A 14506-nucleotide genomic window follows, 5' to 3' on the forward strand; every position below is an offset into this window, starting at 1 on the left:
CTACCTTGTTTAACAACGTTAAGTAAATATTGAATGAGCTGTTACAATAAATGACAACCCAAGTCAGAAATCAACAGTCAACATCTTGAGGCAACTTAACATCCTGAAACCAGACACTGTGGCATTTCACACTCAGTTAAAAATGCTTATAGTTTTTGACTTTTAAAATGTGTACATCACCAGTTTGAAAATTTGAACACTTGATGGATATGTGTGCTGTAAAAACAAGATGATGCACTGTTTTGTTTTGGTTTTTTTGTGAAATAAATAAATAACTCCCGCTCTCCCACACATCTCTTATTTCTCTTGTATGTTTATCATTCAGTTTGTGAACTGTATATTGATCCTAAGACATTCACTGATTTGATATATTGATATTTGATTCATTTACAGTAGATTAAGTTGAGACTTCATGGTATGTCTACTATAACTAACTGGCAGTTGTCGATTTCATTTACATATGCACTATGTTTTGTTAGTTTTCTGACACTGTAGGTGTTCCTTTAATTGTGAAGCACTCAATATTAATAGGCACAAAGGTGAGGGAGGTTACATAGGATGGCACATTATGCACACAGTATATCAGGTTAGTTATTCAGTAGCTATGTGTTAATGTTTAATTGTGATGTTCTTGTGATGTGATGGTGCACCCTTACTATGGGTTTTATTGTTTTCAAGCTGAGGAAGTCTTTGCTTACACCTCACTGCTGTTTCTATACATCCCCCTGCCTTTTAACACGTTACTGAATACAATCCCACACAATCTGTTCTGGGTCCAACTGTAAATCACCAAGAGGACCCTGTCTGACAGACACGTTTCCGCCAGGACGCGCTCTGTGCCACACCCACCCACCTGCCAGGCTGCAGGAGACAGTCTGTATAGAAAGTGTGTTATTAACCAGCGCCAGATGACATCACAGGACTCCACCTGCCATATTTCCTAGCTGTTATTTTGGGCGTGACTGGTGCAAACCGTGACCAAGTGGTCTTGCTCTTTTGCTACTCAATCACATAATCGTCCTTATTGTCTGAGCCGAAGCATTAAATGATCAATTAGCTGCGTTGCGCACAGGCGCGTCTGAGTGCGCCCGTGCCCAAAGTAACAAAAGCATCAGCCAAGTGGAGCCATAGGACGAACCACTCGAATGCACTTCATGCGTTTTAATCATCTTCTGGAGTATGATTTTTTTTTTCTTTCACTCCGCTTTACATTCCTCTCATACCTCCACCCGGTCGCGGGTCTCCCACGGGGGTGCGCGGTTGTTTCGGCAGGGAACTTCACTTTTCTGCTGAGAGAGACATGGCTGTAAAAGTACAATACCATACAGTCTGCTTTCAAGACAACCGCTATTCCCATACGGGTAATAATATCCATAAAGTTAGCCTACCTTGCCAGAGTTTTGTGCTCAGACTCCATTTCCTCTGTTTCTAATCTGGCAGACTGCTCCTCCCTGGCTGTGGCTGAATTCTTGTGTTCTGTCTTTCAAAGATCTTGTGGGCTGTTTGTTTTAAAATCAAAAGCGACGGATTCATGGTGGCAAACAAACAAAATATGATCCACAAACAAACCCCTGAAATGTGTGATTCACAGACTACAGTGTAGTGCTGTGGTTATGGTATGAAACACACTACAGATTTTACACAGCGCAGATTTGAAGGTAAAAGTGAAGAAGCCACATCAGTGCGACAACTTCTTCAATAGGTAAAGTTAATGGGACCCCATGGGAGTCAGTGAATAACACCTGGAAAGGCGTGAGTGTGGAAAGAGCAGCCGGGCTGCAGACTGTCTGGATGCTGCATGGGAGGAGGTGCGGCAAAAGCAGATTAGGAAGAAGAGAAAAGCGCTGTTGTTCCGTCAGAACTCAGTGTGTCCAGCCCAGTCAGTGTGTGCACAGCAGAGCCGGGGCTGCATTCCGCACAAGCTGCTGTCCCATCACTCAGAAACTTCTCCGCAGACTTTTGGGATTGTTTGATTTGATGAGAGGAGGAAGGAAAAGGATAAGAAGCTGAAACAGCGAGTGTCCGTGCGAGGGAATGGAGAAGCACAAAGGTAAGGGGAGGGGAGGGGGGGCAATAACATTAGACTCGGCCTCTGACCTCGCTGTAAAAACTTTTAGTAACAAACTCACTAAACCTTCAGCTTGTCACACATTCGGGTCCTATAAGAATCGACTCGTTTCACTTGTTTTGGATGCATTGAGCCATTTGCATGTTGAAAAACAATGGGTGTTTTTAAAGTTTGAGATCCACCATAAAACTAATACACACTTATCTTTTGATAAGCTGAGTCTTAGCTCTGGTTGGTCTGTGCTGTCACATCAGTTTGGTCACCTGCCACTATTAATCATTATTAAAATGCCCCCAGGGGTAATCTACTAAAACAGACTGTCCTGTCAAACCTGTGAGCTGCCTTCAGGCAAGGATCGCATCCTCTTTAACCGGGACTATAAAGACGTGTGGCTTTTCTCTAACTGGTTCTCCTCTAACTGGGCTATATAAAGTCTAGTCTACACTGTGACCACTGATGAATTTTAATAGCAGCAACATTGTTCTCACAGCATTCCTCAAATTCCTGTGGTTATTTGTCCGTGAGGGATGAGCAAGGCCATCTAATACTTCCTGATTGATGTAAACAAAGTGTTTAAGCCAAAATATTAAAGTTAAATAGTAGAGTGATGGGCTGTGAGTCGCAGCTCACCGACCTGTCTGAACGTATAAAGAACGTGAAACTGACTAGATGGGGAGATTAGTTATGTTTCGGGCTCAATCCTCCTCACAGGAGAAACATTACCATCAAAACAGTCTGAATCCCCCTCACCCTCCTGACTGGTCTGGTTCAGTCAACTGGGTGAAGCAGCTTGCTTGACTGAAAACAAAGGCGACTTGTCAAACTGGGATGGAATCACCACAGTTTGAAAGACAGCAATCTTTCTGCAACATTCCTGTTCTCCAGCTGACTTGACAGCCCAGTCTGTTTACTCCCACTCTCTTTTTTGGCTCTCTTAGAGTAAATACCCAGCGTCGCGAACGGGGAAATGCATAAGTGTTATTCCTGTGAGGGGATTTTATTAGTGGTAGAGGCTTTGGTTTGGGCTGTTTGCACTTCATTCATTCATTTACGAATCAACCTCATACCTGTGATTGCATTATGAATTGAATGGGCAGTTGAATGTAACTGCAAACTTATAATAGCTTGGGCTATTATAATAGCTACTTCATTTGAAGATGTTATTTCATGATCTGGGAAATTGTGAAGGGAATTTTCTGCTGTTTTATGGCATATACAATTATCAACTTGTCAATAACAAATATTGTAATTTATTGCAGCCGTAATCACAATATTTCACAGATAAAGTGTAGAGCAGTGAAGTATCTCACTTTCATGTTTCAGCATTTATGACATTACACTGATTGTCAGCAAGGGGCGCTATACTGATCAGTTTATTATCACAGTCACTGTTTATCTATCACTATTACTATTTTAAAACCTTAAGGAAAGCTTTAAATGAGATGAGTCAATTATTCACATCTACAATGAAGGTAGATGATATAGGGGAAAAACCTTGACTTTATAGTTATACAGTATACAGAGTAGGACTGAACTAAGGACTGGACTGTACTGTCTTGGCAGCTGTATGCAGCAGCACCAGGACACTGAATTAGATACTGACAACCACAGGCAGAAAGTGAAGGGGGCACAGTAAAGGGAAACCTGGGAAAATTCAGGGAGGTCAAAAACAAGGCAAAGCATTGTTTTATATCCTGGATATTCTATGTGTTTCTCAACCTCCACTCATGCCTGGTTCATTCATCAGCAGCTCTCACACATTCTCACACTTTCTGTCAGAACAAGGGTCAAATTATTAAAACCACCTGCAGTCACTTTATGCAAGATGCCCTACCACTATCTACCTTTCTGTGTCAGTCAAGGTCTTCCACCTCATGGCCTTGTTTTGCTTTCCATTTTATTATGGATCTCATTAGTTTCAGGAGAAAACATTTTTCATGTTAGATTCACTGTGGCAGGTATGACAATGGTTTGTTTTCTTGCCTCCAGTATCAACCACCATCTCCAACAATGATCTGATTCTGCAATTGTTGCCAAAACAACATCTAAGACAAATAGAGGCCGTCTGAGAGATGTATTGATGGATATTTGAATCAGTGAATTACTTTCAGATGAGACAAAAGCAGCTACTGTACACTGTCTGCCTTTAAAGAATGCAGAAAGATATTATCATGGTTTTCAATGAAATGTTTATATGCACTGAGCTAAACACTCAGGTGCTGACGTGCTCAGCCTTGCCTCACCACAGTACCCGACAAATTCAAATTTTGACCAGATGATGGAAAAGTCAGAGGATCAGTTTAGTCACTCATCAACTTAGGACACATAGAAAAATGTGTTGACCTCTCATCAGCTCAGCAGAGGTAGGCCATCAGGGTTAACCTGGGGTCTGCCGGTTCACTGGTACTGTATGTATGTCATGAGCTGTACTTGCCAACGGAAAGAGCAAGGCAAGGCACAGGCAATTCAGGAAGCTGGACGGGGCTATAAAAATGATGAAAAGAAAGACAGTCTTCCTGCTCTGTGGTAGTGGGGTGCTTTGTGTGAGTTTGGCCCTTTTTGCCCTCTGGGTTTTGCTCTTGTTTATTTTCATCACATCACACATGGCTTTTATTGCTTTTGGTCAGAGCTGTATCGTATATGTATGTGTGAATTGTTTTTCTCACTAGGTACTCTTATAAAAGAATAGGTACAGTATTTAGAACAAGGGATCGGGAGCTTAGACACTTGTAATCGTACACATATGCACACTCATTAGTCCTCACTCTCCTTGTAGCCACTTATATGTGGGATAATAACTAAGCAAAGAAGCTTTTATGTGGGTGACTCTGAGGCGTCGCTACTAGTTAGTTTTTATTTGTCAGCAGCTGCTTCTTGACTGTTGCCTTTTTTTCTCACCAAGCCAAGCCTGTGGAGCCTTGTAAAGCTCAACTTTTGCTTAGACACCAATCTGTGTATGACTACACCGTAGATCTAAATTGAAAAAACAAAATGATGGTTAATGCCCACACAGAGTGATGGTTACTTACATCGCCCACCTCAGAATATCTAGACGATGATGCCCCAGTTTTGTGGTAAGGAGAGTGGGAATTGAAGGAAGGATGAAGGCAGGGTACTACATTAGGAAGAGGAGGTGGAATCACACTGAGCTTGATTTGCCTCATGACGCAGGGCTAACTGATTTTGTTTTCTTTACTATGTGTATGTTTGTGGGGAAATACAGTGAGAAGGACAGAATTACATAGTTCTGTGCATTGGAAAAACCTGATGTGGATTCACAACATTATTGCAATCTACTTACAAAGGAGATAGCTAATATATAACTAACAAATGCATGCATAACACACTCTGCATGTAAACATGTGTTATATATAAAGTAATACATTTCTTGGCCACTCCAGTACATTAAAACTACCATTCAAATGTTAATTGCTAAAATTGAAAACAATCAATGTAGCACATTATTATCAGATATCAAACTTTGTCACTGTTTTGTTTTTGGGAAAAAGCAGTACTGCATTATTCTCTAAATTTTCATTCATCTTTCATTCATCGTGTCATCACATCTCTAAGCCTTCAGCTGAAGCCTCGATCTGCAGGGACTACGGTAACCTGCACTGCATCCTAATTAAGACAGAGTTGCTCAAGCAGACCGGGGCCCTTTCCTATGAAGATTTAATTGAATTTTGATTCTGTTAGAATGTTTCAGCTAATTTCTCCAAGGGCCAAGCAGTAAGCATCAATGTAAGTGAGACAGCACAGATCTAAAGAAAGGATGGAAGATGTATGATGGGATCGATAAAGCAGGAGTGAGATTTCAGTAGCTGTGGAAGACGGAAGATTAAAGAGGAGAAACCTGAAAAAGAAAAGTGGAATTAAACTTTATATGTGACTCCTTCTTCACAGCTTAAAAAATTTAACACCTTAATCCATAGCTCAGCATTTTCCCTGCTCTTACTTTCAGTATATTTAGTCTATGCCTTCATGATTTGCTTTTATCTTTCCTCTCATATCACACTGAGGCTACTCCTTCCTTTTCATTGGTCATGCCTCAAGCATTTTTACAGGGAGATGTTATTTTTCAACTGCAAATAAAAGAGAAAAAAAAAACAAATCCAAAAGAAATGAATGAAAACACAGGCTATAGTTCATTATGTCACGAAAAGAGTGCACATTTTCATTTCAACCAAACAAACAAGAACTGTTTTCACTGACTCAGCTAGTTGAATACTGTAGTAATGGTGCAACAAGCTGGAGTAGTGACTTCTGCAGACTCTTCATGCATGACCAAACCACTGCACAACCTCACGCTGCGCCTACATCAAATGTTTCCCACATTGTTAAAAACTCGACTCAGCTATGACAGCCGTCATGAATTCAACTGACAATAAGACTGACACGTATTTTATTATTGAACTACTTTGACATATAAAAACAGCAAACTTTCCATCATGTGGTGGAATGAAGCAAAGAATCCTCCTCTTTGGATTTGAATGAATGGGTCCTTGCGTTAGAGGGCTAGAACATCTGCTTTCTGGCTGTATGGAATCAAATCCAAATGGTTTTGAACACAAGCTCTGACAATTATTAATCTAAATCGTGCTTCACTCAGTTGCCACTCACTCTGTGCACCCACTTTGTAGATATCTGGCCATAGTTATGACTCAAGAGGTCCCTACTCCACATACCAAAAGATCCATGATCATACCATAGATCTTTGTCATCATGGTTAACTGCTTTACACACAAAAACTACCTGGTTAGGCTTACAAAAAGATTAAGGTTTGGATTAAAATGCTAAATGTCTAATGAAAAAGGCCTGTGTTTGGCCTATATGTCCACCTCAACTTCTTTACAAAGATTTTCTCACTTTTATTGTAGGTTTCCTCATTTCCTCCTTTGCTTGTGTCATAACTATGACAATCACTACAATACCTAATTTTCACATCACTTGTTACTTGATGGTGGAGGAGGCATAATTAATTGTCAGCATGATAACAACTGATAGCCCCTGAATGCCATGACAACTCTCACAACAGCTTCATTTTGGAGTCTAACTAAAGTCCAAGTAGTCTAAGTAATGAAGCCAAACATTGTCAAGACTGTAGCGCCAAATTTAAAGGTTCAATGTGTAATATTCAGAGGGATCCATTAGCATTAGTATTCATAAATATGTCAACAGTGTGTAATCATAAATCTCGATAGGGAGCAGGTCTCCTGTCATGGAGGCAGCCATGTTGTGCCTCACTATTTCTACAGTAGCCTAGAATGGACAAACCAAAACACTGGCTCTAGACAGGGAATCGAGTTTTGCTTTAAAGGTGATGTTCACCATACCCTCCTTCACACCTGGAAACAGGGGTGATGTGGGGTATGCTCAGAAGGTTGCATTCTCCAATCTCACCACTAGATACTGCTAAATCATTCACAGTTTACACACTGCAACTTTAATTTTCTTAATTATCCTGTGATCAAATAAACACTGAGTTGACTGACAATGGAGTTTATTGCTGTGCTGTGTGGCATGGAATCAAAAACAACATATTGTTTGCCCTGAATCTGTCGTGCAGTCAGAACTGAAACTTACAATGTTTTGTCATCAGACTAGACATATTTTTCAGAATTCTATTTATATGTTCACTCAATACCTAAGGTGCAGACATAATGTGTATAAATGGCATCCAAACATCCTCTATCAATCTATATTTTAGCCTTGCCTATTTTTATTCAGGGCTCATCGTGAGAGAGAAATTATTTAAAAAAGGAGTGTAGGACGATGCATGAGGAATTGAAACATTAGCAACCCACAGTCCAAGCTTTACAATGTTAAACTCATTTCGTAGTTTCACTTTTAGTTCTCAGACAATAAGAGTAAGTCAGTGAGACAAGAAACTGTTAAAACAATAACCTAAAGCCAAATAAAATGCTATGGAGATTTCCAGGAAAGTCTATATTTTACTGTCCCTTTGGAAATTCTCAGTTTCTTCCTGCTTTTTACACTGCAAAGGTAGAAAGGAAACTACAGACATTAACCTGTAATGCTTCATGTTTAAATATAGTGTTTCACTTTTTCCTCCTCATTTGTGTCACATTGTCCACTTCTTTCCAAAGTTTCTTCACTGCTGTTATCAGACACAGGCGGACCCTTTTCTGAAATCATCAAGTTGCTTTTTTTTGTTCTAGTTTCTATGGCAATAGTACTAAAACACAGCTTGGATTAATCCAGCCATGTTCACTCAGTCCCTGCCTCACAGCTGAACTCAGCCTGCTGCAGGGAGACAGACCAGTGCCTGCCAATAGCCATCAGACACCAATCAAACTGGTGTTTGATCCTCTGGCCTGAAAAGAGGATCAGCCAGTTATCTGGCCAGAGCAAGGCCAGTCTGGAACAAACCAATCATACGTGTATTTTCCCAGGGAAGAAAGATGTATAGGATCGAAATGATAAGAAAAAAAAAATCTGGTCTTTCTGTCAGCTTTTATCTGAAGCACCTTGAATGTGTGACAGTGTAAAAGCTACACTATTGTTCAAACATTTTACCTTCATGTTTGGTCACTGGTTCCTATTCTCCTTCTCACTTCACTTCCTTTTGAGGTAGCTCTGTCATTGTCAGCCACAGGATGACAAGCTACAGGCTTGGTGCTATGTATCATTTAACTTGGGTTCAGTAGCTCTCACACATTCAAATAAAATGCCAATTAGTCCCTATTATGGGTAATGCTGATGGCTGAGTTTTATGAGTTTACACAGAAGATGGTTTTACAGTTAGCTAAGCCTTAAATACTTAATTATATAAGTGTGAGTAAAGAGTGTAGGGTTTATTAGTTACCAGTATTATCAGCAATATTTGTGCAAAAGTCAGCATTTTCAAATGGAAAACGCAGGTTTTGGAATACATTATTAAATGTACAATGCACAGTGTGTAAAAACTCATGAATGAGAATGGAGCCGGTTAGGATCACACTGTTGTTTCTGTTTTACAAAGCACTGTGCGTAGTGCAGTTGGACATCTCATTGGTAACTGCTTGGAGTGAGTCTGAGTCATAAAATTAGTGAAGAGAAACCGTCTGGCCTAGAGGGTGATGACAGGGCTACATCTATCCTAGGGACACTCTGACCATGCTGCCAGTTCCACTTTGAGTATCTGCAGAAAGACTTCATCACATGAGTTAATGGATAAGTGACTGTTGCTGGGCGCACAAGTGCATGGATGGAAACAAATATGGGCAAGATATGCAGACAGACAGACATTTATACAGTATGTAAAAGTTCACTGTGTGTTTATTTTTTTAATGTGAGGAAACCAATATGAGCACATCTGTGACTATTTTCAACATCTGCACCACATCCGAAAATATGCCTCAAACAGTAAGACAAGCGTCCCAAACAGACCTCAACCAGCAATTCCAGCTAAACAAGCAAGGCCATCTTACATATCAGCAGCCTTTCTTGCATCATCATGTTGAAGCATTATTAAAATCTTGTTTTTGTTTTCTTTAACTTGCTGCCCATTTTTTTCTGTGTTGATCAAAGTTCTAAACATGCCTGAAATCAGCACAAATATTGCATCAGTGGAAAACAGGATATTTCCTAGAGCATGAATTGATGGGTTCAAATTTGAGGGGATGATGTGAAAGTAGGGCAGATGGAGGGAGACAACATATAGATGAGATGAAACGTGATAATGCTGCTAGTTCAATTAAGAGGAGAAAAAGAGCCGTTGAAGTACACATCAGTCTTTGTGCAAAAAAAAAAAAGAGGCTGTGAAAGTGATTCAGGTTTTTTCTGCTATTTAGATGGCTTTGGGTGAAAGTTTTATAGTTTGCTAAACATACAAAAGATGTAAAATTCTCACAGTTTATGTCCCAAGTCACCAATTCAAAACTCAACAGACCATAAAAGAACTGTCAAATATTCTGACAACACTGACGCTGCTGTGGTGGCTTGTGGTTTCCTGGTGTCTTTTTTATGCTTTCAGCTTTTTTAAAATTTTCTTTTATTTGGTTTCTGATTTAATGTTTTGCTCTTCCTAGGGCTGAAGTGACCCAAATGCCTTTTATTTTTGAATATACATGCAGCTGTGGTAGCGATTTTGCTTGGGAAGCTAATTAGAGTCTTTTCATAATCCACTGGCTCGACTGGCTCGACTGGCTCAACTGGCTCGTTGAGTTAATAAAATGAAATTCTTGTACTTGTCTCTTCTAAGATGTGGCCCATCACTGTTGGTGCAGGACCTTAAGCCTGTCAGAATAGGAAACACTGCTAGGATCCTGACAAGGCCCCCTTGTTTAGCAGAAGATATGTTCAAATTTAACATGAAGAATGGAGGGATAGATTTATGTCCAACTCTTCTTGCTTGAATGAAAACCCTGTTCAGAAAGGACTTTGACATGAACTTTTTGAACGCAAGCCTATTTTTGTCCATTTCATTCTTTGGCTGGCCTATTGTAGGCTCTGTTATCAGTCTAAATAATGATTTGCCCTTTTATGCAAAACAGATTTAATATCATGGAATTTTGAACTGTTTTAAGCTGCATGAACACAGCAGTTCACAGTAAAACATTTTATCCAGCATTTTATCTCTTCTTCTTCTAATTCTCACTCCTCTTTCCTCACCGTCCTTCTCACAGGACAGACAGGAGGTTAGCAGCTGGGACCGGTAGCTGTTAAGGATTAAAAAGAAGCTACCATTTGTAGTCCAGATGCACAGATGGACCTACTGTACAGATAGGCATGCATGCAAAGGCATTCATAGATTCTATATTTCTAAGGACTAATAAAAAAAGATTTCTGTCTAACTGAAAGAACAAGCCAGAGTCAGCAGATGGAGATAAGCATCAATAAGAGATTTCAGTGGGTTATAACTAACAATGCAGGAACATGGTAATCTATTTGTCTATATCTCTTGTAATTTCCTGATGATTGACTTGTTAGATAAAATGTTAAGATTAGAAAGCCTTCCTTTTAAGTTTTGTTCCTCTTTCTTGACCTCAGGAGGCTTCGCAAATGCACCTTACTGAACTGCCAAAGTAAGACAGCACTTCAGCTAACTCTATACGAATGAATGTAGAAAATCAAGCAAACACAAAGCAAAGAGGGAAGTACACTCGCAGGCATGAGGAAGAGAAATTTTACCCTTTGCATGACCGTTCATTACTCTTACTATCCAAACAAACATTATGCTGTTAAGTGTACTTCTGATTTTATGCTTGGTTGTAATTTCTGATGTATTTAAAATAAAAATAAAAAAATTCTTTAGAAGAAAACACTGTAGTACTCTGGCTGCCTGATGGTCGACTCCTGGCCACTCTACAGAAATGAATTGTTTGAAATTGTTGAAATGCTGCACAGGCTGTGGTCACTCACTGGGCGTCTGGCCAACGTGTAGCCCATAGAGGCATCCTGCCACAGACCTCCTGTCTTGTCAGCTGACTCCGTTTCCCAGGGTCCCCCAATCCAAAAGGCCATCCGAGTCAGTCTCTACAAACACACAAGGAGAAGAAACTGGAAAAATGTTTACATTCATACTGAGTAAGAAAACATTAGCAGCTAAACAGCTACTAGAAACATAATGAAAGTAAATGTGTGTTGTGCTAATCATTACAGTAACATAAGAGAAGTCACATAGCCAGTTGGTTTTTGAAGCTTTTTATCATTGTTTGAATTTAATAACTTCACTTCCCTGTTGTATGTGATGTTTTTCACAGTGAAGGTCCTCACATAGGGCCTCTCAGCAAAAGTTGACTCAGCTTGAGTAGGAGTTATCAAAAACAACCCAGCTTGCTGTAGCCTTGGGAAGGTCTCTCATCGTCTCTAAAAGTCAATAACTAACCACAGCCTCACACCTTATGCTGCAGGAAGGTGCTTTTCTGCAAGTCTGAGTGATCAGGCTGAGCCGGAAGGAGCCTCTAAAACAAATAGCTGACAGATTTAAAAGAGTTCAAACAGAGAGGGGCAGTTTGTTATCCTTTAGTTGTCCAATTTATGATTATTTAATGTGCAGTAAAGTTCATTTGTTGAGTGGGTGATTTTCATATATAAATGGGAGTTTTGGGGTTGATTTTTCTTGCAATTAGCTCAGTTTAGCATAAAAAAACTGGAAAAGGGGAGACAACTAACTAATCTCTCTCAAAAAAATATGCCAGCACTTATAAAGCTTGGTCATTACTACATTGTATATTGTTTGTTTAGCAATAAAATGACCAAAATGTAATATATAATATTCGATAGTAACCAAAGAAAGAATACTAATAAAGGTTGTAATGATATTTCACTAATTTAAATTTACATATGACTTTTTTCTGGTGTTGAATTTCGTGTCCCAGACACATCTATCTAAAAAAGCTGAGGACATACACTCTGAGGAGATTTAATGCATTCCTCCGTCTAAGAACAGAAAGACACCCCCACCAATATCTGTTCCACCTTTCCTTTTATTATAGTCTCTTCTTTATTCCCCTTCTGTCTTGTTTTCTGCTGAAGTGTTCACACACTGAGGCCCACTGTAGCAAGGGGCCTATTCATGAGGCCAAGAGACATTGAAGGGAAACACAAAGACCTCCCCATACAGTAGAGAGGGCTGCGAGCTCCGCGCTGACCCCTGAAGGATGTGTGTGGGCTGCACCCAGACACAGAGGCCCCGCCGACTCTAACCTAGGCTCCGCCCTCCTCTGGACTTGACCTTTCGCTGAAACCATACGAATTCCAAAATGACTTGCAACTGTCAGTAGCAACCAGATGAGAAAAGTATGTCAATGACATAAGGTCTGAAAGGTTGTCGATCGTTGCCGGCTAAACAAAAATAAAAACATAAATTTCAAAAACTGAAGAGTCTCTCCCATGTAAAATGTTGGCCTACAGCAGGGGGATTAAAACACAAAAGTCAAAAAGTGAGAATGAAATAGCTCACAAACTAGCAGCTGAAAGCAATGGTAAAAAGACAAGTCCTTGAGCTGAACTGCCTGTTCTCAGCCATAAATTAAAGTATAATATTCTGAGTATTTCTGCCTGGAAACCTCACTGGCTTTATATTAGTTATGGCTCTTCTTTTTCTTGCTGATGGAAACTCTGACAGCTCTGGTCTGAAGCCATTGTTTTCTATTCTCCTAAATACGTCCATGCCAAGAAATGTGTAATAACATTTAGCATAAAGGAATTTTTATGTTGCTCTAGCTCTGAGACCCCCTCTTCTGTTCTGTGCTTCTAGTGCTGGACCAGCTCCTGATAGAGCTCCACCGGTTCCTGCTCATCCTGGACAAGGAGACACTGAGTGGGGCTGCCACCATCCAGAAAGGCTTGCTCTCCGATCTCCTCCAGTCCTATGGAACCTCCAGTGGTATGAGGAAAAACTCAGTCAAGTGCAATATCATGTTGTAGTCTAGAAAACAACCCACTCAATCAACTGAACTCTATTGAGTCAGTGAACTATGAGGAGTACTTAACATGACCTCCCTGTTTTGTGGATAGTTCAGGAGACTTTTGTGAGTAAAAACAAAACCAGGGTGGAAGTGAAAGCATGAACACAGATCTAAGCTATTAAACACAAAGTACTTGGACTGGAAAAATCATACTGAGGAAGAGAAAGTTGTTTGGTATTCAACATATTGGAAAATCTGTAAGATTGTGAAACAGTGTTAGATACATTTGAACACTCTTTATCTAAACCTGTAATTATACTGCAAAAACCCCCAAATTGGAGAAACTATGACTTTACTATGACTTTACTGTAAATGGCCCTAATGTTAATCACAGTAGTCAGGGCAGAATGTTTCCCAGCATAAACCACAGTGCCACAGATTACATTGTACATTTTTGCCTTGGTTATTTCACAGGCTGTTTTTCATTTCTTACATTGATAAAAATCTTGCTTACCTACTGCAGCGACCCACTTCTATTAAATATGATTAAGAAATATTAGCTATATCAAATACAGGGCATACATGTTTAATAAATACGTGGTCACAAAATTTTTGGTTACTATAATTTTTATTTTCATATATTTCCTAATGTCATGGCCTTTTGCGATTACATGACAGTTACATTGGTTGAGGTTCAACCACAAATGTTGAAATATGGGTCAAGCTTTTCAGACTGACTGGCAGTCGGTCTGTCCACATACAAAGCACAGAGTGCAACATGTGGTCATGCCGTTTGTTTCCCACAGTTCAATCAGCTTACATCGTTGCCAGTTTGGCCTGAGAGAAACTGTCAAGCAATCCACTGTGGTATTATTTTGCTATTTTAAACTCTCAGTAACCACCATGTAATAATTATACTCTCACAGGTCTATATTAACAAATACATTTGGGATCTTTTATCCCACTTTGGTTGCTTAATACCACTTTATGGTGAGTGAATGAAATATTTTGTCTGCATGTCTATCTCCATTGCAAGATTATCTGATGGACATTTTTTGTGAATTATTGCAGTTATTATTTC

At 39.7% G+C, this 14506-nt stretch overlaps 1 protein-coding gene across 2 annotated transcripts in view; it reads left to right on the plus strand.

Moving 5' to 3' along the window:
* Window positions 1–1731: 1731 nt before the first annotated feature.
* The window catches only part of afap1l2 (actin filament associated protein 1-like 2), a 32317-nt gene continuing 19542 nt past the window's right edge, over window positions 1732–14506 (plus strand). Inside the window, exons 1-2 of one of the 2 annotated variants that reach the window (XM_026315493.1) lie at window positions 1732–2050; window positions 13275–13403. In XM_026315493.1, coding sequence (XP_026171278.1) covers window positions 2035–2050; window positions 13275–13403 — 145 coding nt within the window. In that variant the 5' untranslated portion in view covers window positions 1732–2034. The remainder of the gene's footprint in view (window positions 2051–13274; window positions 13404–14506) is intronic. The other variant, XM_026315494.2, reaches the window with a different exon arrangement.

Source organism: Mastacembelus armatus, chromosome 19 (genome assembly GCF_900324485.2).
Source record: "Mastacembelus armatus chromosome 19, fMasArm1.2, whole genome shotgun sequence".
Classification (NCBI taxonomy): Eukaryota; Metazoa; Chordata; class Actinopteri; order Synbranchiformes; family Mastacembelidae; genus Mastacembelus; species Mastacembelus armatus.